Raw genomic sequence first — 27430 nt, forward strand, 5'->3', positions numbered from 1 at the left:
CTTGTGATACAGAGAAAAATGATGAATATGCAGTACCGGGGAATAACTAGTTACATGTAACTAACCAGCAACTAGTTACACCTAACAGTGTTATGTGATTTCATTATAAAATAAACTTTTTCCCTCAGTAACTGTAATCCGTTACAGTTACTGAGGGAAAAAAAGTGTAATTAAATTACAGTTACACTTATGAAAATGTTAATGAGGGTTAAAGGGGATTAAATCTGAAGTCAGACCTTTAACATTTTGCCCAGGAGGAGGATTTTTCCCTAATTTTTTGTGAATTTATGTTACTAAATACATATATTGCTGTTTTAAATTCTTTGAAAACAATATTTTTTATATTCTGGAAACAAATAATGACAACATGGGCTTAAATGGTGTCGTAGTACCAGTTAAGCCCATTCCAGACTTTTCTTCATCAAATATATATTTAAAAAGATTAATGAATACATTTTCAAATGAGAGATAAATCTTGCCTTACAAGAAATTACCTCCCTTATAAATCATGTCAGTAACCATGAAAAACACCTGAACTTAGATTGTGGTGGGCTTAATGAGTACACTTACCCTAACAGCTGAAAACATTTGTTAGAAAATTAGAAAAGTAATCAAAAGTAATCAAGTGTTATAAGTTACATTACTTTGATTCAGTAGGCCTAATTGAAATACTAACATTAGCCTACTTATTACATGTTTAATAGGGTGACTAGTAATCTGTAATGTAGGCTATTATATTTCCAGTAAGTAACCTTCCCAACCCTGTCTGTGATACAGAGACAACGCTGAATATGAAATATGACGTGTTATAAAGCTGTGGTACACAAAAATGTGAGATGTTTTCTTTGTTTTTCCGACAGCACGTGAAGGCAGCAGTCAGTAACATGGATGGTAGCCGGGGCGGATCTATGTGTGATAGAGCTGGGCGTGGGCTCCACACACACTCCTCATCCCCTCTCCTCTCCTCTGTCTGTGGAAGCACATTGTTCAACGCGGGCTCGTTTCACCCAGAACCAATGAACGCCTCGGTGCCGCTTGCTGCATTTTAGCCACTGAAAAAGCTCAACAGTTTCTGGGGGAGAATAATAAGGTACAGATATCCGAAGACGGCGGGAATCAGACCAAGAACATTTTGTTTTCCTCTGATTAGAGTTGAAAGGTTTTTTTCTTCTTCTTCTTCTTCTCCTCCGGTTGGACCAAACGTCGCTCTTGTCGCTAATTAGAGCTCTGCTTGTTGTAAGTATGCAAAGCACATTCCTATGTCCGAAATATGTCGGCTGTGACTGTTTTTGTCTAATAATAGGTCGCTTTAAAACGCTTTCATTGCTTTTGGACACCGCTGGAGATTGCGGTACACAGTTAAAACACGTTAGCTGTAGCTTTCATTACATTTCAATTCACGCCCGGCGAGCTTTTATCTGTCGAGCTCTGTAACTCACGCCTGCTGTATTTTACTTGTAGCTACGTCTTTGCACGGCGACACGGTTTATATAGATTTGTGCCTTAGATTAGGTCCGTTTTTTCTCCCAAAACAATTATCTATTTTGAATATCTGACTCCCTTGAGTTTGGGTGTTAAAACTTGGCTAAGGAGCAGTAGTTTATTTCCTCCTAATCTCACCTTTAAAGAGAAAGCGAAGGCATTTAATAAGACGTTGTTTTCGTGGGGAAATTATCTTTTTTTTCCATTGTAAAGACAATCTAGTATGAGGTTGCTGCTGCCGATAGTGGCCACACAGACAAGCAGGGTGACGCCCCGTCATTGAGTCAAAGCTGAATGTATCACTGCGGAAGTTGGATTCCTTAGCGAGGCTTTTTAGATATCTGACCGGGAATATTTTCTTCTCTGGACGCTGTCAAAACTGTTTAAAAGGTTGGGAAGGGAGAACTATGACAAATATAGCACTAATGTCTAATAAGCAGCCTCTCAAATTATGACCAAAGGGGCTGAAAAGCAGGAGGAGACACAATTTAGACATCGCAAGATGACATAAATCTACATCAGAGTTCATTCATTATCCAAAGTGGCGTCAAACAAAGTTAGAGTCTACTACACTTTAACAAAGAGTGGCTAATCTTTGTGCTTATTGGTGTATTTTTGGCATATGTTCCTATCAAAACTTTGTATTTACGACATGACTGCTGCTGACCAAAGCGTCATGTATGAATAACATGTAACAACTTCATAGTTTTTCCATGTTTATGCAGGCTGGTGTACATTTGATTCCATGAAGGAGGTCCAGGCTCTGTTATGTGAATTTGACAGAGTCAAGGCAAGAATTAAGGCAGCTGGAAAACAGCTGGAACTAGTCCTGCCTGTGATAGAGGTGTGATGCATATGTGTTGTCCCTTTCTGTGAACAGCTGTAGCCCAGCAGCACGCCAGATATAAGAGTGACTCTTCAGACTACGTTCATCTGCAGGGATTAAACTTGTGAAATGTGTAGGTGTGAGGGTTTCAGATGTCTCTGGCTTTTTTTGATATTAAGGAAGCATTGTCATATTCTTATTTGTTCCTAATTAAAGTTAGTAATTCTGAAAACTGATTGAACATTAGGTGAGATACTTTGCAGGTTGATGGGGGCCCTGAGAAGGATGCTTTTACAAACTAAAACCCATTTCTTCTGACCCCAAGACAGATCACTGATGAGTTTTGGGGGTGTTTGGTGTCTGATGGTGAACCTCATGGCTCCTCTAACTGGCAGTCCTTTGTGTGGAGGTCATCTGGCCTTTTTCATCTCTGCTGCTGCCTCCACAGTCTCACCCTGCTCACCAGTCTAAAAGGATGACCCAGTAGGGAATAGGTCACCTGGACTCCAGTGTCTTTAAGAGCAGCTTGTTTAAGTGTCCACACAAACACACTGATGCATGCAGAAGCTCCTTTGCATAAATGTTTGTGAGGGAGAAGATGTTGGGAGGGGGGATTGTTTACTCAAGGATTTTCTCTTGGAGCCAAATTATGGTTTCATTCATGTTTTACTATTTTCTCTGGCTTGCACTCCCTTAAGGAGGAATGCCTTAGAAAATTATTGAGAATGAATATTTTAAATGTATCGTCTAACAATTAGATTTACTTTCCAGTTAAGAATTGCCTCTAGTCTGCATGCACTTGTGTTTCATTGGCCTCAGAGAGCATAATAGTTGAGTGCTCATCTGCCTGTCAACACTTATGTTTGGATGCTGTTTAGAAGGATGATGTCATTGGAGAGCAGTGGGAGGGTGCGGTGGGCTATTGAGGCACTAGGATGGGTCGTGGAGTCTCCGTATTCGACCGTGATACCTCCCCAGAGAGGGTCTCCTTACCATCATCTCTCCATTAAAAATCTATTATCTCTGCAGTGGGCTTGTGGCTCTGCCAATATGGATTCTTTAACCAATTAAGCACTTTAATGGAGAGCAGAATGCATGTTGAGGAAGATGACCATTCATGTGTTCTATTGAAGTGATGAAATAGTTTTCCCAGTCTGGAGTCAAGAAAGTGGAAAAGTCAAAGAAATGTTCATTGACTGTAGTGATCAGAGCATTACAGCTGAATTGGCTAGGAAAAAAGCTAGACTCGGAGCTTGTTGACATTTTGTATTATTGATTTCTTTATTTATTTTTCAGTTTCCAGGTCGACCCTCCCTCCTGTGGTTTGCTGTGCCCTTGGCATATAGAAAGAGTGGCCCTTTCCCTCAGCCACTCTCCTCCCATCACCCCTCTCTGTGCTCTGTGCTCGCACCCTCCGTAAGCTGTCATGTAAGATTATCCTCATGGTCCAGGCGGGGCTCTAGGGTTTCAAAACGAACTGTTAATTTTGCAGGCTGGAGGTGGCGAGCTATAAATAACCCTAATCACAGACATACTGTATAGTTCTCCTTGATCAAAAAGGCAGCAACCATGCAAAGATTTTGGAGCAGGAATAGGTCACTGCAATACTACAGCTACAGCCAGGCTAGCATCATTTATGTGAACAGTGATGGAAGAAATCCAACTCTATTCTTCTTTGAATTAATTTATGTGTTTCTCTATAAATTGTACAAGCCCAGCGGCCAACAAGAACCCTTGCCTTCCCTTAAAAAAATGTTTTTTTTTCCTTTAATGCCAAAAAAAGCCAAAAATCCATTCATGGGGAAATCAATAATCCTTTGCATTTGGGAGCCTCTGTGCGGCGCTGTTCTGAATCATGAGTCAACGTCTGTGTCGTTGCCTGGGAAACGGTTGACGCTGAATGCCCTCCACCTGAAACACTGTCATTTACGGTTGGGTTAGTTTCTTTCCTCTCATGACATTGACTCTGCATAAAAATTGGTCTGAGTGTATCACTTGGAAATAAAATAAAATATGTGAAGACTTGTAAAATATGACTCCTTTAACTATTGGATCAGGTCCCTGTCCCCCTCCCTGGCAGCCCATCCTGCCTCCCTTAAGCAGTCAACCTAGTCGCTTTGCTATGTGATTGTTACTTTAGTCAGAAATGTACAAATAGTGTATAAATGAAAAGATGGAGCATGTGTGGATGTGTGTACATGTGTCAGTGTGGCCAACTCTTGCATGTCTGAGCCACATAAGGACTGTAGCACAGGTTAACCAGGCACTGACAGTAATTGCTGTACAATATGAAAATCAGGACTGCAGAGGAGGATGTGGGGCGGTGGCACCGCTGTATGGGCAGGATAACCATCAGCGTGTACAGAACAGAAAAACTTGGACAGAACGTCCTTTTGCTTTGTCCGTACTTGTGGATGAAATATGTAAAAAGACACCAGTGATTGTCATCTCCAGTGGATATGTTTTTTGTCCTACCTCTTTATCTGCACAAAGACCAGCTCAGTACAAGCCAGCGCTGACAGCAAGCGGCTCTGAGAAAGTGACAGCATCTCTGTCCATGATGAAGTTTGCTATTCATCTCCATATGTATATGTGGATTATTAATCAGCTGCTGACATGGCCTAGTTTGAGAGGAGATGGCACGGCTGTCTGTTTTCCTTCCTCCAGTCTCCTGGTAGCAGGCGCGGGTGTGCTGAATTTGCATTTTAGGCTGTAAATTTCAATGGTTTGGCAGGTGTACACATGAGATCTGGTTATGTGGAAAAACGCAGTACCCAACCGTTTTTAAAAAATCAGGAGAGCTGGGAGTGTTTGTGAGAGTGCACGTCAACGTCTTTCATTTTGTGCGTCCTACATTTCCCATCTTTTCTGCTTGTCAGTTCCTGTTCCTGTACATTATTAGCATGCAAATGCATCAACAATATTAAAAAAATTCCACTATTTTGATTAGGGCTTCAACTCACAATAACTATTTTAATATTGACCAAACGTAAAAAACCCGGAAGACATCAGAAAATATTCACATTTTAGAAACTGGAACCAGAGAATATTAGTATTAAAGCTGCAAGAATTAGTCACTTAAAATGTATTAAGAAGAAAATACCAAATATTCACTTTTCCCAAACAGTATTACTGTTTGAAACTATAACAGACATTTTTCATAATTTTATGGCATTTTAAAGACATTACGATTAGTTGATTAATCGATAAAGAAAATAATTGTTAATTTTCTGTCGATTGACTAATTGGTTAATCATTGCAGCTCTAATTTTGATAATGATTCGCTGTCAGTAATCACGCAAAAATGGATCAAACAAACCATTTTGTTCTGTGTTTTGGCATTTTTCACTGTTTTTCACCGTTTTTCCAGAGTTTTCTTGACCGAATGATTAATCTAGAAAATTGGCAGCTTAATCAATAACACAAAATGTTAGTTGCAGCCCCGCTTATTTATGAGTAATGTTTGGATTGGATATGTGTATGCTAGTGAGACTGGTGACATCAGATTTAGCAGTAAACATTACTAATACTATGACAGACCTGTTTCTTGTAGCTGACAACGGATAAGATGAAGCATTGGGCTGTGATGTACGTGTGGCAGGTTATAGTAGAGTGAATCAGGGTAGAAGGTCACAGACACGGAAAACAGGAGGAGGAGAACAAATATCCATCAGGAAAAATCGCTGACTAGTCTCAGCCCATTTGGTCAGCACCCATCTGGCTGCCTGGACTGTAAATAACACCACCATGATTGAGCGGACAAAATGTTAATTTTTCCACTCTAGTATTACGATTAATTAAGGTAATGTAAGACTTGCGAACAAAATATGCCTGCTAGCGAGAAATTTTAGAGTTGAAAAATGTGCATTTCTAAATGACCTCAAACACACAGTATCTTGGGAGTCTCTGTGCTGCAGTTTCTTGTTACTTAGCGGCTGCATACGCCAATACACATGTAAAATTGATTATTTGAAGACTATTTTTCACCATTTCATGACATGTTATAGACTAAGCAATTAGATACACATTAAGCAGCTGAATAATTAATAGTAATAATAACAATAAAAATTAATTTCAGGCTGCAGCCCTCATCTATTATGGCACATGTTATCCCCTGTTACCGTAAACTGGATCAAAAGTCTACTTCATCTCTATTCTTAAAGACCTGACCACATTTTAACTTTTTTTTTTTTAGTGTCTATGATGTTTCTAACAATTGTTACATTGCATTTATTAGATTAGCTCTGGTGAGCCTTTGCCCCGTCTTCAGCGTCTGTGTGCCCTGTATGAATCTCTCCTTCGCACAGCTGCTGTTTATTTGGTTAGAGGAGGCTCTAAGGAGTGAGACTTGCTCCACGGCTCTGCCACAGCCTCTGTACTACAGCCAGGGTGAGCTGCACTGTGTTGTACCAGGTTGATTTATTTACGGTGAGGGAAAAGGAAGCAAAATGTTTTGCCACAAGATTGAGGGGTCAGGATAATTCCCTTCCTGTTGTGCTTGAGAGTTATAGAAGTATGGGTGTTTTTACAAGGAGGCCATTGTTGATATTGGGGATGGCGGTCATAGCTACCTGTTCCATTATGGCAGAGCAATGGCTTATTGGATCATGGATGTGTGGCTGGATTGTCTGTGTGTGTGTGTGTGTGTGTGTGTGTGTGTGTGAGTGAGTGATTGAATGAGAGCAGGTAAATGACTGTGTCCTCAGTTAGCAAGTCTGCTTTTCTGTCAATCATTGACATCAGTGAGCCAGTCTTACTCTTGGCTAATCTTAGTCTGGCCCCACATCAGCACAGTCACACACACCTCAGACACAAATAACACAGAGGTTCTTGCAGAGGTAATGCAGCTTCTATTAATACAACACCACACCCAGAGACAAATATAGGAGCACACTTACTTTTGACTCTCCCCTCCCCCACTGAATTAACTTTATAAAGGTACTTTTGGTGGAACGTTGTGCTGTCATTTAATGAAACTGTCCAGATGATGTGTGCATGTCACCTGTTACGTGTGTGTGTGTGTGTGTGTGTGTGTGTGTGTGTGTGTGTGCGTGTGCGTGTGCGTGTGTGTACCCATGGGAGATGAACCACAAGAGAGAGGGCGTGCATGTGTTGGGCTCAGGCTAGCCAAAGCGCTGGGGTTCACTGCTGATCAGTGTGAGAGGAGCTTGAATAACAAAGCTACATGTTGTGGATTTTTATGTAAGGGATGACAGTTGGTGCCCCAGAGAAGGTAAAAACAGCATATGTGACCTGTAGTGCTCATGAAATCCTGACAGATTGATTACACACTGCAGCAGGTGGGGCAGGTTAGTGATTTTCTGCTACAGTGAAGTGAGACACTGTCGATGAGCAGGCGGAAATTTTTGACCCTGTGTGACCTTGTTTCAGTTTGAACTGCATGGTCTGAGACTAGTTTTGAGGAAGATAAATTTGAGTCTTCCTCAAGTGGGACAGATGTTGATAACAGTGCCTAAAAGGGTGTAATAAGATTGTGATGTCATTACTGAATGCTTGTGTTGACAGTCAATTCAACACTTATATCTGGTATTGCTGTCGAACCAGCAGTTGAATCCAAGTGGTTTTATTGTGAATTACATCGTCATTGATGGTGAACTGTAAGAATGTCTGGCAAGTTCACTACTGTCAAACAGAAAGTGAAACTAAACTGCCACTCCCAGTCACGGCATTACGCAGGAATCCCCAGTGATTTTCCTCTGAGCTCTGGTTTAAAAGATGACATCGCCACCATGACGTCACCTAGCCAGTCATTGTTGTCCATATGATATTGAACTGAGGATATAATCACAGGAGTTTCCTACGGTTGCCACGGGCCTCCAGCAGCCTTCACTGGCAGTTAGCCAGAGGTTTGGTCACACTAGCCCTGGCTTGTATTTTATTTCCTCTTGTCAAATCTCTGCTAGCCTCTTGTCTTTCTAACTCTCTGACTCAACATGTGCCATCTTGTCCAATACTGGGCTGGTGTCCGGTCATTCTCAGGTCATGAATTTAGTAACTTTGTGGTAAATTTGCAGTAAAGCTGAGTCATACGTTACCACTGTATGCAGTGGCAACACCCATATGACTGCTTTCTCTCCCCGTTGATTCAACAGGCCTGGAATTTCACTGGCCAGCAGTGTTGTGGTGGTGGTGATGTCAGTGTGTGTGTGTGTGTGTGTGTGCCTTTTGTATTGGCTTGTGTCGTGTCGATGCATGGATTTACGTGTGTGGTTCCAGCTGACTCAAGGGTTACCTCTGTGATGGCACAAATGACAGCTTTTCACCAAATCTACATTTGTTGAGCATGTTTGTCACTCATCAGCTCTCCAATGTTATAAACTAACTAAATCATTGGTGAGTTAACCTTTGTGTCTCAATACTCTGTTAATCCATTCTACTGCCATCTGCTGCTCTAACAATTGTTAGATGGGGTGGGAATGTATAACCCTCCACCTGAGTTACAGAAAATATTCAAAGCTTAATGGCTGTAACAGATTGTTTTTCACAAATGTATTTGTAGTTATAAATTATAAATACATTTCCAAAGGTAACAATATCCTGTAGGTTTTCCAAATGTTCTAGTTTTTTTTTTAACAATATAGCTTCCAAGTCAGTACTTTTGACTTTCAGTGTTAGTAATACTTTGCTTTTCCTGTTCTGTTGTCACTAGATCAAGAGTGGGTATTCTTGTAAAGGTAGTGCGTACCTGTGTACCTTTTTATTCTAACATAAAATGGATATAACTCATGTTTTCTCAAAGGACCTACATGTTTCTTTAATAACATGCTTTGATTTATGATCAGGGTAGCTCTGTTGCATCGACTAGACCTATTAAGTGGGTTCAGTGGGTCCATTGGGGGCAACTGAAGGCACACCTGGAGTCATAAAATACTCTTCTAGGCCTCTCGTTCTGTTGCTATGGATTGATCCCTATGGTAGAACCAAGGCAGAGCATCAAGAAACAATTCGTAGAAGCAGCCTAGCTTTGTTATGATAGTGAATTGATTTAGCTCATGGTGGAAAAGGAAAAAAAAAAGGCTGAACATATTTAACTTTTGACCTCCTCAAAATCTTTTTATTAAATGGTTTTTAGCCTTTCTGTTTATGCTTCTGTTTTTGTTCATTTAGTGATTTTCTGATTTCTGCCATATGCTTCAGTGTCTATCACCATGGATTCAAAAGTAGCCATCAGTAACGTGAAGCCTGAGTGATGAGAATCAGTCTGCCGGTGTCATGCCCCTCCTTTTTCTCCCTCACCCTCCCTCTCATACACACACATACACACACTCTGCTGCTCACACTGAGCGGGACAGGATTGGAACATTGAGTACCTTCAGCACATTTTTAACATTCCCCTTTGAGGGTCTCAACCTCAGCACCCACTACACACACACACACACACACACACACACAAACCACTGATGTTTCTCACCACTGGACAATAATGTTAATAGCTGTGTGTTTTGTGTGCACCACTGGTTATAAACTACATTACAGCCATCCAGCAGCAGCAGAGAGAAGCTTGTCAAAGCTGTCATGTTTGACAAAAAACATGCATGGACATTACCAGGTTTAAGCAGAGCGCTAACCTTTCTCTCTCCCCTTTTCTTCTTTCCAGCATTGGTGTGTGTGGTGAGCAGTAGCGGCAAAGATGACGGAGTATAAGCTGGTGGTGGTGGGAGCTGGAGGCGTTGGCAAAAGTGCACTCACCATCCAGCTCATCCAGAACCACTTTGTGGATGAATATGACCCCACCATAGAGGTATGACTCTCTTCTGCATGTTTTACAGATTATTCTGCAGGGAGGTATCTTGGGTGTTGGTAGGAAGGTAGAGAAGCATTGAGCACACTGCTCTTCCCTGCTCGCCCTTGAATGGAGTGGTTGTACACCACTTCTAAACTTACATGGCAGAAGTGCATGCAAGCATTGTTGTACATGTTAAATACAAATGTCCACAGTGACTGCTGAAAAATGTTGTCTGTGCCCTATTATGACAGTTCTGACAAAACTAAGTTAATTTAGTTTAATCAAATGCTGTGGCAATCCTCCCAAATGGTCAGAAATTCCTAGTTTTGTTTTAAAAAGAAACATTCACTCCGCCCCTCTTTGTATTTTTTTTTTGTCATTAAAACAAGACACTGAGAGACATTGCAGACTTTGCAAAGAGTAGAGGAAGCCAGTGAGAGTTCTCTCTCTCTCTCTCTCTCTCTCTCTCTCTCTCTCTCTCTCTCTCTCTCTCTCTCTCTCTCTCTCTCTCTCTCTCTCTCTCTCTCTCTCTCTCTCTCTCTCTCTCTCTCTCTCTCTCTCTCTCTCTCTCTCTCTCTCTCTCTCTCTCTCTCTCTCTCACCACGCCTGCCTCTGGCCAGACAATGTCCTTTTTGTGTATTTGCATTCCTGGCCCCTATGCTCTAACAAACAAAGGGAAGGCACTCCCATGTTTTTGTGGCTGCGTGTTGGAAGGCTAAACATTGGCTCCGATACCCTGCTCCTCTGATCTCTGTGTTAGTCTGACCTGGAAGTGGATAGGGAATTAGTGACGGATATCAGCTTATCAATCAATATTACATCTGTGTGTGTGTGTGTGTGTGTGCGAACGCAAGCCTGCTTGGTGCGTCGCATTGAGTGACCGAGGCCAAGGATGTGACATCCCACAATGATGGACTCACAGTTGCCTCTGCTGGCCGACTGTCAAATCCCACCTGAACATTGTGTTTTGCGTCTGTTTTTTGTCACAGATTTGTCTCTCTCTTACATTTGCCTTGTGTCTCTTTTTTAACTGCAGGATTCCTACAGGAAACAGGTGGTGATTGACGGGGAGACCTGCCTGCTAGATATCCTGGACACTGCAGGTCAGGAGGAGTACAGTGCCATGAGGGACCAGTACATGAGGACAGGAGAGGGCTTCCTCTGTGTCTTCGCCATCAACAACACCAAGTCCTTTGAGGACATTCACCAGTACAGGTGTGAGGAAAAGAAAGTGAACAGGAATATCACCCATCATGACACTGATATTGAGCATTATGGGATCTGTTGCAGATGGGAGCATGTGTATTTTCTGGTCTGGTCGAATGGCCAGTCAGGGGTGGAGTTCAGACACAAAATCATTTATGTTCTTCTAAGGTGTGTGTGTGTGTGTGTACTTGTATATGCAGTATGTGTTACAGGGACTCCCAGGGGTCTGGAGGGAGAGGCTTGTGTGTGTGTGTGTGTGTGTGTGTGTGTGTGTGTGTGTGTGTGTGCGCGTGTGCGTGTGTGCGCGTGTGCGTGTGTGCGCGTGTGCGTGTGTGCGCGTGTGCGTGTGTGTGTGCCAGCTCTCTGCAGTAGTTGGGTGATGTCATGCTGTAGCGTTTAACACGGCTAAAGAAAGCTTAGCCCCCAACTGGAGGATTGCAGCACGATGCCAATGAAATCGATCCTGACTCAATTAGGGGAGCGGGGGAGAGGTAGCACTCCCAAGGACAGAGAAGGAGAAAGAGAGAGAGAAAGGGAGGGCGGGGGGTAATTTCAGCTGGAGATGTGTTCTCTCTCTTTGCCACATTTTGTCTTTCTCATCACATTAGACACCCACTTGCCAGTCTTGAACATGGCAAGTAAAAGAGGCTGCATATTAAGTTTGCCACCTCCTCTACAGTTTTACAGGATTTTTGAGTATATTACACACACACATTTATTTGGCCCACTGCCATCGCAGCCCAGCCTTTTTTTAGGGGCCTGGTTTAATACCACTGCTGGCATAACAGCAACTTTTGAAAGGATGCATGATCTTATGCTGAATGCTGGGGGTGGTGGGTCAGTTAGAGCTGTCCAGTTATTTAAGTTTTAGAGGCAAAGAGAGTTTGAGGCTTTTTGACTGGCACTAAAGAGCATAAGGCACTACATGGTTCTTACTGAACCATACACAAGAATGCACCAGGAAGATTATATCTGCACTTGTTTATTGGCACTTTAATAAACCTATTAGACTTGAAATGTCTGCCTTACCAGCACATAACTAGTCTGTAGTCTAAACCGGGTACTGTGTCATCAAGACTTGAGCAAATGTGGGCACAAACACCATTAGCAGTGTTGACTGCAGATGGGCTTGGCTCACTGTGGTGGATGCATCCTGCTGTACTGTCGCTGAGGGAGAAGAAGAGCTGAGCTGATAGATTGATCTGACCCACTCCTCTTGCTCAGTTTCCCCCTGGCTGCCTGGCGTTTGGCGCTGGCTGCTGTAGTGATGAGGTAATGCTGTTTGCCGCCTGCCTGTTGTCCATCCCTCCCCCTCCCTCCTTCAGCAGTGCAGCACAGCCCAGTACCGGCGGGCCCTGGCTCTTCCTCAGGGTCCTAGAGCTCCCAGGGTGGTTTGCTCTCCAGTGGCAGGGCTGCTGTTGTTTATGAAGCAGATCCCAGACAAGAGACACGTCACCATGACGAAATGCAGTGTTGGGAAAGGTTAAGGAAACAGATTTATAAATTAAATGTTGACCATTTTCTCTTTTATTTCTTTTTTTTTGTTGGGTTTTTTTTTAACAGAGAACAGATTAAACGTGTAAAGGACTCAGATGATGTTCCAATGGTGCTTGTGGGAAACAAATGTGACCTCCCGGCACGCACAGTGGACACAAGGCAAGCCCATGAACTCGCCCGCTCCTACGGCATCCCTTACATCGAGACCTCTGCCAAGACACGACAGGTAGGTAGTGGGCAAGAAGTCTATACTCACATTTTTGTACATGCACTATATCCCCCTTCTTCCCCTCAACCTTTAATCACCTGACATATTCCACTGATGTCTTAAATTTTCCTCTAATTTCTGTGAGCACAAAACCCTGCCCCCCTGTACAGACTCTGTAATTTTACATTTTGCACTTGTATCCACGCACATGAAGAACGGTGAATACCCTGCAGTATGATGTGATTTGTGTTGCTGGGAACATTTTATTATGCCGCAGGCAATGACTCATAGCCAGGGGGTGGGAGGGGGGATGTGCTGAGCAAAACTCGGGAGAGAAGGTCAGTCCACCTTAAGTGAGCCTGGTCAGGTTAGGCCAACCCATTGTTGCAAACTTTGGGTCTAACTCTCTTCACTTTTCCAGGAGACAGCTGATGATGTTTGCTTCGTATTGAGAAGCTGCAGAATTTATTAACTGACACACTGTAGTCTGAACTTTACATTTACTGCCGGACTGATGACTTATCACTAATCATTCACATTCACGTCACTTTTCTGTTGCTTGCTCAATCACACACATTTACTAACACATATTATGCACTGCCCTATTCCTTAAAGGAGCTACACGAGTTTCCCAGGCAACAACAGGTGCACAAAGGCTCTCAAACATTATTGATTTCTAAATGAATGGATATTTGGCGTTACTTTTTGGCATTTTAGAAAAATATTTTTCTTTTGGCCTGGGTCCTCATTGGCCTAGTGGCTCAGCTGGTCAGCACAGTTATAGAGGGAACACTGCAGTCATTATGATTTCTTGATTAACAGTAACTGAAATGATCAGGGTTGGATCATGGTAATATTGCCAAGCCTCAATGATGACTACACCTGTAGGCTTTGCTACCATTTATTAGATGTGCATTTGGTGCACTCTACTTATAACAGACCATTGTGAGTGCCGAGGTTGTTCTTTAACCTTCCTGTATGTTTACAGGGAGTAGAGGACGCCTTCTACACACTGGTCAGGGAAATCAGACAGCATAAGCTGAGGAAGCTGAATCCGCCCGATGAGAGTGGTCAGGACTGTATGAGCTGTCGCTGTGTGGTGTCATGATGCAGGTGAGATGTTAATGCTGAAACTTTAAATAAAATGTCATGTGTCCATAAAAATACATTAAAGTAAAACTGGAAATCAGCTCTTCTACTCTTCCCATATTACATTTTTATAAGATACAGCAAAACTGCACTAACATCCCCTTTTTGGCTTTTCACCCCACAGTTCACCGTTGCACGTTGAGGAGAAATGCTACAGCGCGTAGTGACAGCATGGACTTCGAGATAGAAAGATAAAACTACTCAATGATGAAATATAAACTTTTTTCAAAAAGAGGATGATGTAAGAAAAAGCTCTCAAGGAAACCACCAGAGCTGACTGAACCATAGACTTTATGGAAAGGAGGATTTGGACTGTTGCCTAAGTGGCTAGCTGAACTAGCCTGGTCCGGCCCCCTTTTTTTGGTCCACGTTGACCTGAGAGCAACACCACTAATGACTCTTGTCAACTCCAGTGCGGTCTCGCTGGGTAGCTCCACAAGTTTCCTGCTAACTTATTGTTTTCAGTCTCAACACTGGTCTTAAAGGGGGCATCTCTGACCTCCTCCCACCTTGAAAGCCTAATTCCACTCTCCCCTGGCGTCCCACTGGAAGGACTGACTTGACTTAAATGGAATGGACTGGAATGGACATTTAGTTGCCCCAACACCTCTCACATAAATAACCCCCCACCCATCCCACTCTACCTGCATTTGGGGTTGGAGGCTGACATGGGAATGATTATAATTTGTCGTTGTTGTTTAACAGTTAGCCTAGCAGTAAAAAAAAATCTGATTTTGTTTTCTGATGTGGAACATCTTTTGAGATTGGAGGATTTGAATGTCGCTGAGCACTATGTGAACAAGGGTGTTCATTTCAGATGGCACCTGGTTTGACATTTTTCACGACCTGCCTGATGTAGTTGGGATTCCCATTGATCTGCAGAAAGGAGAATATAAAGATAGATGAACTTGTTTTCTCCAGAATTCAGCTGCCTTTTCTTCTTACAGATGTTTCTTTACTAAGAGTTGTCTTTGTGGAATAATAATAGTAATGGCTAGTGTACATAGGTGCTGGTGCAATAGGATTCTTTATTGTCCACTTTATACAAAGTATTGGCGGGAAAAACACCTCATGACTACTTTATTTTACTTTGGTTTAGGAAGAAGGGGTACAGTACATGAAAATGTAGCTGTTGTCATCCTCTCAGTTGCTAAAGCTGGAGTGATCGCCTGTAGGATACTTATACAAAGACAGTTAACGGTTTTAGACACCAGTTGCTTTTCCCTGCTTTCATTTCAGCAACTTTAAGGTGTATAATTGTTATTTACTACATGGTGATTACAGCTTGTTTTTAGATTGCAAGAATCATTCCTCATAGTTACTAAGGCTCAGGAATCAGGGTTCAGGAAGGTCGCATGAAATAGTCCTGGAAACGAGGGTTAGGGATATCACCAGAGTGTAATGCACAAGTCCTGCCTCAGAATAGTCAAACTTCAGTTTTCCCACACACCATACTATCCTCAAACAGCTCCTCTTTCTCTGCCTCTTCTGCTCTTCAACGGAACAATAACAGGTCAGGTGCTAATCATGTCATATTTACTGTAAATGTGGGAATATTGTGTGTAATAGGTGATGGATATTGGGGTTATGGGGGTGCATTGCTTTGTGTCTCCATACAGACTAGCTTGCGCTCTCCACAACTGCATTAATTTGCTGCCTAAAATGAAAAAGACTGCTCCGTGTTTACTTTGCCTTATATGTTAGCTAGTTTGTACCTCATGTATGCAGCAAGCTCTACCTGAGACAGTTTTTTGTTGTTTTGCCTCATTGTTTTGTTTGTTCGTGTGGAACTTAAGAAATACAATGGCGTGTTGAATCTAAATATGCGCTGTACAGAATTTGAATGGCAAGACGAACCCCCCAAAACACTACACTTGATTTTGTTTTCTTTTTTTTAAGGGTTTATCTGTAATGACGTGTGTCTGAATGTGATCCTGTTTAACATGACTGAAACACACAAAAAGTTAGTAACAGTTCTTTGGACAAAACCCTGTTTAAGCCAATTTGCCTTACTTAAATGTTCAATTTAGGTGGTCTGGTGGTGAATATCCTTTAAAAAAATCTTGACATTACATTGAAACATGTTGTTAATGACTAGAATGTGTACCTTTTTAAGTCCCCCAAATTAGAGTGTGCAGAATTTGTCATGTATTATAATGGATGTTCCAGACACTACAGGCAGGTTTTGGCAACATGCTTCAGATGCAAACCTCAAAGACATCTCGGACCTCTTTAGTGAAAAATGTCAAAAGCAAGTTTTTATTTCTGACCCAGTTGATTTTGTACAGTTAAAGTGACTCTTCTTTTTACTCATAACATGGCTCAAAGAATCATGATCAGTCTAGTTACTGTGTGGATGATAGTGGTCAAGTTGTTTAAATCAGTTAACCGTTCATTCCTCTGCTTGGAGGAAGGATACGAACTGTGAATGTGTCTTTAGATATTGTTTTTAAGAAGCCTTGTGTTTAAAATTTACAATCTTGAAATAATGCAGGATTTCCATACTTTTGGAGTTGATCCTAGGTCCCACGTGTAACTGTTTTGCTCCTAACATTTCATTTTTCACCAATTGTACTCAAACCACTTAATGGAAAAGAAGTGTGGAGTTTGTAACATGTAAGTACAGTCCTGATAGTATTCTTGTCCTCTCCCTGTCAATCTTTATACAGTACATCCGTAATAATACAAAGATTCCACAAATCTATGCATTAAATTCCCATTGCATCAGAATATCGGTGTCATGTTGCCACAAGGATACTCAGCCAGCAAAACCATAAGTATACATGTCAGAAAACCTGGCAAGCATGACAAAGACTGTATGGACCATTGGGAGTTTTGCACAAGGATACAGTGGGCTCAAGGGCTTGTTTCTCCCTTGAAAACTGTGTGGAATGGAGGTGTGGAAAGAATTTGTGAAAATGTCAACTGTTTAGCTATTTAAGTTGTATTTACTCTTAAAAAAAGGCAAATGTATTGCAGGACAGGAATAAAGATGTCAAGATGAAACTGTCTTGGTTCCATTACTATCAAACTTTCCTCTCAAATTTGAAATTTGCTGCCACCTACAGGCTGTTTTGTGTATCATGTTTAAACATGTGTGGGAAATAACCAAGCATACATAGTGACATATTAAGAAATATACCAAATTATTTGATAAAAATGAATAATCAATCGGTACAGAACAAATATCGACTAAATCAAATAAATCAACAAATATTTTCACTGTTTGTACGACAGTATCGTAATGGGTGGTATCATAACCTTTGCTTTGCACAGTCTAGGCAAATACATCTGTGGTGATGGTTCAAAGGACGGTCATAAACCTTGTTTTACCGTCAGCAGTGCCATTTACGGGATGTTTTAGATTTTCCAGGTGAACAGGGTTTTTTCATAAACCTAGTGGAGGATTTCATCATCTAAAGAGACATTTTGAATGCTTCACAATAATGATTTTTCTCATGTTTTCCTGTCACAGTAAATATGTCTTGATATGAATTGATAGATATTGATAATTATTTAAAGAAAAACAAAATACCTCAAACAAAGGTTAACCCCTCTGACAATGTATTGCAAAGCTGAATACATGTCAAAGAAGTAAGACAAGAAAAGTAGTATATGTAGATAGTAGTAGCAGATTCCTTATTTGAAGAGACTCACTAGACAGTCACACAATTCCAAAAAAATACAAAACATGGCTCCTCTACCACTCAGAGATAATCATTATAAATAGAGACTGCAATATGTTGGTTTATTGAGTCACTGTTTACTCCTGTCATGTTTGTTCAAGCCATGTACTTTAACCTAGTCATGGCTTTTTGGGACAGAATTTGCATAATTATGAGGCTGTTGTTTTATTGGCTCTTCATGGTCATAAAGGAGAAGAGGTTATCCATAAACCCAAGACAGCAGGAAGGCCAAAGGTTGTTGAGTGTTGGTGACCGAAGATACAAAGCTCTAGCGATATTGCTTTTTAGATGATCCATAATCATGCCATACTACGAAGGAAAAATCAAGAAAATGCTACCTAAGGTAAGAATAATCATCAAAAATGTATATTTTCTCTGAATTACACCTAATCTAATTAACACACATACTGGTGGTTATATTTTTTCACTGTTTTGTTTTTTTCATTTATTGTCCTTGTTTGTTTGTTTTATCTTTTATGAAGACATATCTTCGCAAACATGTGGCCCATGAAATATATATGGTACTGACTCACTTCAAAACTCTTCAACCCATGATGGATAAATATGGTAAAAAGGGAAACAACAACTCTAAACGTATTACTGCAATTATTCATCCAGTGGAAAATGTATACAAGTACTCTAAATGTCATTTTTTGAATTTCTGTACAGTTTACAATGACGGAACCACAAAGGTCTTGATGTGTCTAAGCGGAACTATTCCTGTCATGTTTAAAGGTAAAGGAAAACGACTTTGCATTTTATATTACATGTTATGAATGAAAGTTGGCTTTGATATCCATTCCAATTAAGTCTAATTAAAAACATGTAACGCTCAGAATCTCTCAAGATATTAAAAAATTTCCCGTTCTCATACAAGACCAGACCTACAACATCCCTATATGCCTGTGGGTCGAGGATAGCTACCCCCAGACTGCCCCCATCTGCTACGTCAGACCTACACCTGACATGTGGATAATAACAGGAAAGTTTATCTCCAGCGATGGTGAAGTCAAACTGCCGTACCTGCAGGAATGGAAACATGTGAGAGAACCTAAACTTTATTAGAGCAGCACAGTGTCATTTAGAGCTTTACACCCATGTGACACTGGTGTGACTTCTTCCATTCCCTTCTCAGGGTGAGTGTGACCTAGTGAGCCTACTGCAGGTGATGGCTGCGACATTTGGAGAATTTCCTCCATTATGTAAGCAGCATCCAGAGCTTCAACAAGCCTCTTGTAAGTAACAATCAGACAGGCAGAAAGCAAGTCTCTGAATTTCGAAAACAACAACACTAGCAGGTGGCCTAGATAGAGACTGGTGTTGATAAGACATCCGAGATTCATATCTAGGCCACACTTGATCAAGTGTGAAACTAGGTTCAGTACTCATATATTTTGGCCTGAAATTACTCTTTACCTTTTCTAAATTAAGTTTTTTCTTCTTTTTTTTTAGGTCGGCAACAGTATCACAGGCAAGCAGAAGTGCTTTCAACGTCAGATGGAAGTTTGTATTTGTCTTTAGCCAGAGAAGAAGGTCAGCAAGAAAATGAAACAAACTGTTAGTCTTCTGTGGACTTTAACGATAATTTGTGCTCTGTATTTGTTTGTGTTGCCTATAAAGAGTTTTATCCTGTGCACAGTGTCAGATGGTATCCATTGAAATTTCAGACAAATAGTTTATTTTCAAAAATTAAGTTTATTTTTCATTTGGACTGTAAATGTCGAACAGCAACTAAGGAAAACATAATCATCTGTGTATGATATGGAGTGTATTGCATCCGTTGTGAAAAAATGTTTTTCATATGTTTGTAACAGTTTACTTTTACTTTTCAATGCCAGTGTGTTAACAAACATGTATTACTTTATGAGCAGTTCATAAAGTGTCATCTCTCACAGACAATCGTTGTAATTATCCACAACTGCTTTGGACTTTTGACCAGAGAATATTTTCACATTCTACCGTGGAGAAGAGTTAGTTTTATTTTTTAGTACTATTTCCTCAATTATGAGCATCAATTAGGTTGAAAAATTGTTAATCTGTGAAAAAAAATGTTGTTTTGCTTGTTAATGTTACTGTTGAAAATTGTGACTATTTTGTATTAAAAAAAGATGCATAGGGGAAAACCTACATTTCACACAGCTTTTTCCATAGACAGTATAGTCAAAGCTATTCCAAAAAACAGGATCATCTATTGATATAATACAATTTGTTGTTACAACAACTAATGCTGGTGTTATGAATTAAGAGCCACATTAAACATGTTTGTGCTTGTCATTGTGGGAAGCACTTTTAATAGAAAAATGTAAGTGTAGACACTGAATATCTTTTTCATCTTTGGTTTTGCACTGTACACGTACCCATGGCTATGGTTCTCACTGAGGGCCAAATCTGTCTTTAATTTAGTTTGGAGGTCTTATTATTCCCTTACACTTTTCTTGTAGTCATAATCACATTATGATAATCAGAATCAGAACCTCTTTATTAGCCAAGTATGCAAACATATATAGAATATGTCCTGGCATTCCCTCCAACAAACACAACATAGAACAGACATATAACAAGATTCAGGTAATAATAATGAAATCATTAAATAAAGTTGTACTAAAATTAAATGAAACATTTACATTTAAATGAACTATTGACTGAACAAACAAAAGATGGACCAAGAAGTGGTGACAAGTGCAAAAATTAAATGTGATGTGCCATAAATAATTAAATTCTGTACAATGTTAAGTCCAGTTAAGTGACTAGTGCTGGGAAACACACATGAAAAGATACCTAACGCTGCCCTCGTGTCCTCGGTGATCGCGTTCTGCCCAAATCTCGCGTCTTCCCGTTTCCTCTGTGGCTTTCTTCAGACTGTCTCATCTTTTAGTTTCTCACATTGTTTAAAAAGGACACACAACGACACACAGACAAACTATTTCATGTTTTCAGCACACTGCCATGCTTAAAGATCAAATATGAAAGCACTCCCAACCGGGAAGACCAAAAACATATTTCCATTAGTGAAAAAGCTTTCTGAGGCGCTAGGTCAAAACAATAGTTCACTGTCTCGAAGCATTTGATACAGTCAAAATGGCGCCATCTGCTGGTCAACTATTGGCATTACGCTTGTGTGGCTGAATTGAATCGTTCACTGGATGAAACTGATCGACAGCTCTGTTTTTGTGATTGAGAAGTACCCACACATTCTCCCCTCATATATTTATTATTTATAGAAAACTCCACTTGTAGCATTTCCCACCAGAAAATGGTCGGTGTGACATTTGAACTGAGTATTTTAGATTGACTAAAATCCCAAACAAATGTAAGAACTGAGTGCAAAACAAAAAACAACAACACTAGTTCCCTAGAAGGTATCAATTATTTGCGATGTTGCAAACTGTAAGGTGTTCCTCAGACAAATATCCAGGCACAGGTAGTGCTTGAAATGCAAAAAGATGACCAAATGCACCTGTGGCAAATACTCCAAGCCTGGAGATAGACTCTTCTGGCTTCACACACCACTGAGCAACTTTCATAAGAGTGAACGGAGTGTATACAGTTCTCTTTATACATCCAATCTGTGTCATGGATGTAAAGAGCAGCAGGTTTCTGTGTCTGCTTGACCAAGGGCAGGGCTGAACTCCATACAGACAGCGCTGCTGACAGGTTAAAGCTCTGAATTCATCCGGCACCTCCCCACAGGGTTGTGTGTCCTTTAGGGAGTAAGCAATTTGAAACAATCAGAAATAACCTAAACTCTCTAGCATGCTTGCCCACCACTCTCTCACTCTCTCTTTTCTTTCTTTCTCTCACTCATTCTGGCTTGTGTATTGCATGGGTTCCCCTTCCAGTTATCAATATGAAGAAATTATTAAGTACGTTTAAAGTTTAATTTATTGTACAAAAATTTTAAGTTAAAACTGTAGAGTTTATACTACATATTGATAGCTGACTTCTACATATTTGACAGTTGAGGTGCTGTGCATCAAGGACAGGATGTTTGGTGAATTAAATTCCTCTATCCTCACTTCACATCCTTCCTGGGAGGAGCTTACACATGAAGAAGCAAGCACACTAACATAATGAAAAACACCCACTGTGTCATGTAGTCTGCTTTGAGAGTAACTTCACTTATTTCCATTCTTATACTGTTTATTTGATTTATTTGTGGAGTAACTAACTTTTAATCAGATGAGAGGTATTTTTCTGATTTAATAGAGTTTGACAAAGTTTTGGTTTCAACCTAAACGAAAGAGGAACTTATCACCAAGATGGCAGCGAGCTACATAGAACCAGATACTTTATCCTGCTCAATATGCTTGGATATCCTGAAGAACCCTGTGACTCTTCATTGTGGCCACAGCTATTGTATGGACTGCATAAATGGATGCTGGGACCTGGAGGATCAGGGTGGTGTTTACTGCTGTCCTCAGTGTAGACACAGTTTCCCCAGCAGACCTGTGCTGAACAAGAACACAGTGCTAGCTGATTTGGCAGGGAAACTTGGGGCACAGTCCTCTGCTCCTGTGAGGGATGAAGTCGGTCCAGGAGATGTGGAGTGTGATGTCTGCACTGTTAAGAAGCTGAAAGCTGTTAAGTCTTGTCTGATGTGTCTGGCATCTTACTGTGCAACTCACCTGCAGCCCCACTATGAGTCTGCAGCTTTCAAAAGGCACAAGCTGGTAGAAGTTTCTGCTTCCTTACAAGAGAAGATCTGCACTAAGCATGATAGGCTGCTGGAAGTCTATTGTCGAAGTGATCAACGATGCATTTGCCAACTTTGTGTGATGGATGAGCACAAAGGTCATGACATTGTTTCAGCTGAAGCAGAGAGGAAAGAGAAACAAGTAAGAATATTTATTTTTGCACAACATAGTTAGATCTTGTAATAGATAGACCTTATAAACATGCTATAATATTCATATTGATGCAAATTCTATTTCATGATTGTCAAAAATCTCTACCTGCTCTACATCAATCTTTATTTATTTATATACATGTTGTGTATTGATTTCATGGAGAATCAGGAAGACACATTATACTGTGTTAGGGAATGTTCCATATTTAAGGTCAAGCATGGGCCTTGAGTTCACAGTAAAGGCTGCATTATTGTCTTGTCTTGGCAGAGAGACATACTGTCTCTCTCCTTGAGATAGTGAAGCTAACTGTCTGTGGTGCTTTGGGGAATGCAGGAGTCACTTTGATAACATTGTTACAGTATTGCGATAGCATCCAAGTTCAGAGGATACTGCCTCCCTACATTCACAGATGGGTAACTGTGTTTCTTTATTTATAGAATTATGAATCAATAGGCCAATTCAATTGCTGTATACATTGAGTATGACCATTTATTGGCATAAAGTATTCATGGTACTATCTGTAAAGGCTTAAAGACTATCCACGGAGGACAATTTCCTCAGAATCATGGTGGCATCTTGCATCAGATGGATTTGTTGATAATATTTTCATTCTCCTTGGCCAAACTTAAATAAACATGTTCATCCCAGGATGTAAGACATCCTGGGCTCCTGGGCACTTTCTCCACTGATGAGGTTAACCATTGATACATACAACAATACAACAATATTGTACTGTTTCAGTGAAATGCAAAACTGTTTTTTGCACCACTTGATTCAACAGTGAACAATATGATTTTATTTTCAGAAACGATTTGGAAAGAAAACACAAAGGTACCAGCAGGGGATACAGGAAAATGAGAAGCAGCTCCAGCAGCTAAGACAGAAAATGAAAGCACTGAAGGTGTGTTTCTCTTGTATGTTTTTAAACTGACTTAGATGCACAATATCTAGTGACCTATTCCTTAAAATAAAAGTAAAAGTAATGATATTATTCCTAATTTTCTGTTTTACTGTCAGTGTTCTGCACATGCAGCAGCTGATCAAAATGAGAAAGCCTATGCAGAGACAGTCCTGAAGGCGGATAAAAGGCGGTATGCTGTGAAGGAACAGATTCAAGTTCAGGAGAAAGCTGCAATGAGCCGAGCTGAGGCGTTTGTGGATTGGCTGGAAGAGAACATCTCTGAGCTGAAGAAGAGAGAGGATGAACTGAAGCAGCTCTCACTCTCTGAAGATGACATTCACTTCCTGCAGGTGATCAGGCAGACAAATACATATATAGGCTACACTATTTTGTATAAGACTCTAGTTTATGTTGTGTTTCTCTTTTTAAATGTTTTCAGAGCTACCAGTCTATGTCTGACTGTCCAGAACCTGACCTGTCCTCTGATGTCAACATCCAGCTACACGTGTGTTTTGATTTTCTGACAAAGGCCATTTCTAATTTGAGAGAGAATACAGAAAGCATGACGCAGGATATTGGAGAAATATCTAAGACAGGTAATAACTCATGTTTATTTGCTTAAATAATGTCAGATTGTGCAATTACACAATTCCTCCAAAATATCTGTGCTGTTCTGAGAAAGAGTATATATTCTGTTTTCAGTTCAAGCTGTTCCTGTTTCATCAATCAACATAGGCACCCTGAAGAAAATGCTGAAGGTAAACCTGCTAATTTACCATTAAGAACCTATCATAACTAATATCCTCTACACCAAATATGACATTAGTGTTTGCAGGTTGACATTTCCTGTAGTTTGTAATGATAAATGGCTTGTTTTTCCTGACAACGCTTTGCAATTTAGCATAGCTGTGTTGATAATTTACCCAACTAACATCAATTAAATGTCAATTAACTGTAAGCATTTTGTTGATATGTTCACAAGTTCACCATTTCTAGATTTGTACACAGCTGCTTTAAAGAAATATGAACAGTTAAACAGTTAATCAGTCACTGCTAAAAAATCCTTTCAACCTGATACCAACATTACTGATGCCATCAAACCTATTACAGGATAGGACCAAAAATACCAGGTAAGTAGTGGTCAAGTATAAGTTGTGATAGAAGAATTATAGAAAGAAAAAAAAAGCGAACCCATTTTATATTTTGATCCTAGATTGGGTTTTTATGGACCTAGCAAGAAACAAACACAGCAAGTGAACCACTGCATGCTAAAGATGGTTACATCAGTTAATGTGCCAACCTTTTTTTCTGTCAGATAAGGATAAGGATAAACTTTATTGTCCCTAATAGGATACTTCTACAATAAAAGCAGAACAGAGTTGAAAGTAATACAATCTAGATGAGGGTCCAAAATGTACCTCAACCTTTAAACATACTAACATACACTGTCATTGCTTTTCTGTTTTTTTTGTCATTGTTCAGCAATACAAATACAGAGACCTGACTGTTCGTGACATAACCAATGTGATCTCCCAGTACAACGATTTGAAGCCAGTTATGGATGCTTATGGTAAACTGAATGATTTTGATCTTCTGTTTTGCCATGGCTGAATTATTTATTTGTTTTTTATTAAACCAATATAATTTGTTGTGCTAGTTGTCATGGTAAACTGAAACATTTTGATCTTCTGTTTATGCCTTGTCACAGTTATAGTTTGTATGCTAATATATACAATACAATATGTTGTGTTAGTTTTAATATGTTTGTTTTGTATTTCAGTGTTCACAGATGGCTCCACAAAAGACCTGATGAGTTTAACAGGAACAATCCCAGTAAGCTACAGAGGTAATGCTTTTCTCTGTATTTGTAATACCAAGGTTGTCTATGAAAACATATGAGATTATTCCATTACAGAATGTGAAAGGCTTAGACATAACAAGTTTAGTACCAGTTTTTAATCTCTTTTGTGGCTTTTCCAGCTCTTATTTTCTTTATCTTCCACTTTTTGAAACAAACTTCCACACTGTAGACTCATTGTAACTACTGTGGTAAGAAAATGCCATTTTGTGTGTTTTTTTGGGAGGTGAAGATGGAATCTGCCTGAACCAAGACACATGATTTTAGAACAATCTTTTCATTAACAAGCATGTTGCACCATTTCCTTCATCTGCCAGTTTCCCCACTGTTCTGACATCAAGGTGTACATTTTCTAACAGAATATTTCATAATGAGCTTCAAACCCAGGCTACAGTATCTCAGCTTTGAGATTGGGACTATTAACATATATTGCCATGTTGCTAAATATCAGCATGAGGTCAAATTTAAAATTAACAATATGTCATGATTGTGGTTCACTTCATTTAGAGATCCCCTGTTGTTTTGTACAACAAAAAACAAGAGATTGCTTCAAAATAACAAAGGGTTTGTCAAGTGTAATAGTGGGCTGGTTATAATGATGGGACTTAAAACAGTCATATTTTAATATAGTATGTGTTTTCTGTAGGCAATGTCTACAACATCCCAGTGTGTCTATGGTTATTGGACACATACCCCTACAATCCTCCCATATGTTTTGTCAAACCTACCAGTGCCATGATGATCAAAACTGGCAAACATATTGATGCCAATGGCGAGATCTACCTGCCTTATCTACATGAGTGGAAGCACGTAAGTGTGGTATCTCCAAATATTATAATCGATCAGTATCAATTATAATAAATATTAATAACATTTAGTTGTATACGAATGTAATTTCTAGGAGACAGGGTTGGTATACAGATCTCACACTATATGCGGTATCTGAGGAAGTCACAGCTTGCAATAAAATTTGAGCTTTGGTCCACCCTGTTGATCATTGCAAATTGAATTCTGCATTTATTATCTTGATTCATAAAACTTGTCCTTCTCTTTCTTTTTTTTTTTACAGCCTCAGTCGGACTTGAATGGTCTCATTCAGGTGATGATTGTGGTATTTGAAGATGATCCGCCTGTGTTTTCTCGTCCCAGTGGGGGGGCTTCCTGAAGCCCCTTGACAAACTACTTTGGTATTTGTTTGCCAGTGTGTTCAAACTATAATATGAAACTATTGCGCTTTAAAATGTCTAAAAACAACTAGATAACTATGTATTTTGGTCAGTTGTGTAGCTACTTATATTATCCCAAATGTTTCCAACAATTTTAAAACTCAGCGAAATCCATCATTTTAATCAGATAATGGTCTGATTAATTTTGTTGCCTAGTCATACCCCCTCTACTAGAGAGAAAACATGCACAAGATGATGATTATTCTGTGTGCATGCCTCAGCGTTGTGGTTGGCTGCCACAATGGGTGTGGGAATGGTCCATGTATATTTTGGTCATTCGATTTTCTTTTCAGGAACATGTAGTTATTTGATTTTTGTTTTAAAGTACAAAAGATTATATTGAAATAGCCTATTGATAATAGAAAATACAAGTTGTTTTTCTTTTTCCTAGTTAAAAAGGGATGAGCAGAAATTTTAAAATGATTTGATTTTCTTTTCATATTTAGAAAAATAAAAAATGAAATCACTGGCAAACAGAAACAAATAAGGACTCGTTTACTCATATTCTGAGACTGGATGTTGTCATCAAGGCAAGAGGGCAATAAAGGTTTTATTTTAAATTCTGTCTGTGTCTTTCACTTTTTTTATTGTCAAAAAATCCTCCATTTATGAAGTTGATCATTTTCAGTTTTTGTTTAAACTTTTTCAGTGTTTTTCAAATCTATGATTATTTTAAAGGTGCCATATTGCACTACTGTTGAAGTGTACTGCAACATACAGACAGGGATTTCTAATCTTGTGTCCACCCACTCGTCGTCTTGATACATGCTGTCCTTCAACTAATGTAAAGGAAGAGA

General features: G+C 39.9%; 3 protein-coding genes across 3 annotated transcripts; all 3 read left to right on the top strand.

The window, feature by feature from the left end:
• Positions 1-970: 970 nt before the first annotated feature.
• On the top strand, positions 971-17121 carry hrasa (HRas proto-oncogene, GTPase a). Its single transcript, XM_053319680.1, has 6 exons — positions 971-1236; positions 9927-10070; positions 11092-11270; positions 12825-12984; positions 13955-14079; positions 14240-17121. The coding sequence occupies exons 2-5, from the start codon at positions 9960-9962 to the stop codon at positions 14072-14074; spliced, it is 570 nt and encodes a 189-aa protein (XP_053175655.1). The 5' UTR covers positions 971-1236; positions 9927-9959; the 3' UTR covers positions 14075-14079; positions 14240-17121.
• Positions 17122-17810: 689 nt separating this feature from the next.
• zgc:123278 (uncharacterized protein LOC641569 homolog) lies at positions 17811-20042 on the top strand. The gene is made up of 6 exons (XM_053319681.1): positions 17811-18144; positions 18284-18368; positions 18471-18536; positions 18679-18842; positions 18937-19036; positions 19254-20042. The coding sequence occupies exons 1-6, from the start codon at positions 18103-18105 to the stop codon at positions 19361-19363; spliced, it is 567 nt and encodes a 188-aa protein (XP_053175656.1). The 5' UTR covers positions 17811-18102; the 3' UTR covers positions 19364-20042.
• A 2018-nt stretch (positions 20043-22060) lies between these two features.
• On the top strand, positions 22061-26789 carry LOC128359450 (E3 ubiquitin/ISG15 ligase TRIM25-like). The gene is made up of 9 exons (XM_053319944.1): positions 22061-22636; positions 23454-23549; positions 23666-23899; positions 23989-24145; positions 24252-24307; positions 25032-25119; positions 25330-25395; positions 26054-26217; positions 26477-26789. The coding sequence occupies exons 1-9, from the start codon at positions 22061-22063 to the stop codon at positions 26570-26572; spliced, it is 1533 nt and encodes a 510-aa protein (XP_053175919.1). The 3' UTR covers positions 26573-26789.
• The last annotated feature ends 641 nt before the right edge of the window (positions 26790-27430 follow it).

Source organism: Scomber japonicus, chromosome 5, assembly GCF_027409825.1.
Source record: "Scomber japonicus isolate fScoJap1 chromosome 5, fScoJap1.pri, whole genome shotgun sequence".
NCBI classification, from domain to species: Eukaryota; Metazoa; Chordata; class Actinopteri; order Scombriformes; family Scombridae; genus Scomber; species Scomber japonicus.

Excerpts from the sequence above, each read along its gene's own strand:
- zgc:123278 (XM_053319681.1), top strand. The coding sequence starts at position 18,103 with ATGCCATACTACGAAGGAAAAATCAAGAAAATGCTACCTAAG. Across the intron at positions 18,843-18,936 it reads ACCTGCAGGAATGGAAACAT|GGTGAGTGTGACCTAGTGAG; the intron begins GTGAGAGAACCT and ends TTCCCTTCTCAG. Across the intron at positions 19,037-19,253 it reads AGAGCTTCAACAAGCCTCTT|GTCGGCAACAGTATCACAGG; the intron begins GTAAGTAACAAT and ends CTTTTTTTTTAG.
- LOC128359450 (XM_053319944.1), top strand. The coding sequence starts at position 22,061 with ATGGCAGCGAGCTACATAGAACCAGATACTTTATCCTGCTCAATATGC. Across the intron at positions 23,900-23,988 it reads ATGACATTCACTTCCTGCAG|AGCTACCAGTCTATGTCTGA; the intron begins GTGATCAGGCAG and ends AAATGTTTTCAG. Across the intron at positions 26,218-26,476 it reads ATCTACATGAGTGGAAGCAC|CCTCAGTCGGACTTGAATGG; the intron begins GTAAGTGTGGTA and ends TTTTTTTTACAG.
- hrasa (XM_053319680.1), top strand. The coding sequence starts at position 9,960 with ATGACGGAGTATAAGCTGGTGGTGGTGGGAGCTGGAGGCGTTGGCAAA. Across the intron at positions 10,071-11,091 it reads AATATGACCCCACCATAGAG|GATTCCTACAGGAAACAGGT; the intron begins GTATGACTCTCT and ends TTTTAACTGCAG. Across the intron at positions 11,271-12,824 it reads GAGGACATTCACCAGTACAG|AGAACAGATTAAACGTGTAA; the intron begins GTGTGAGGAAAA and ends TTTTTTTAACAG.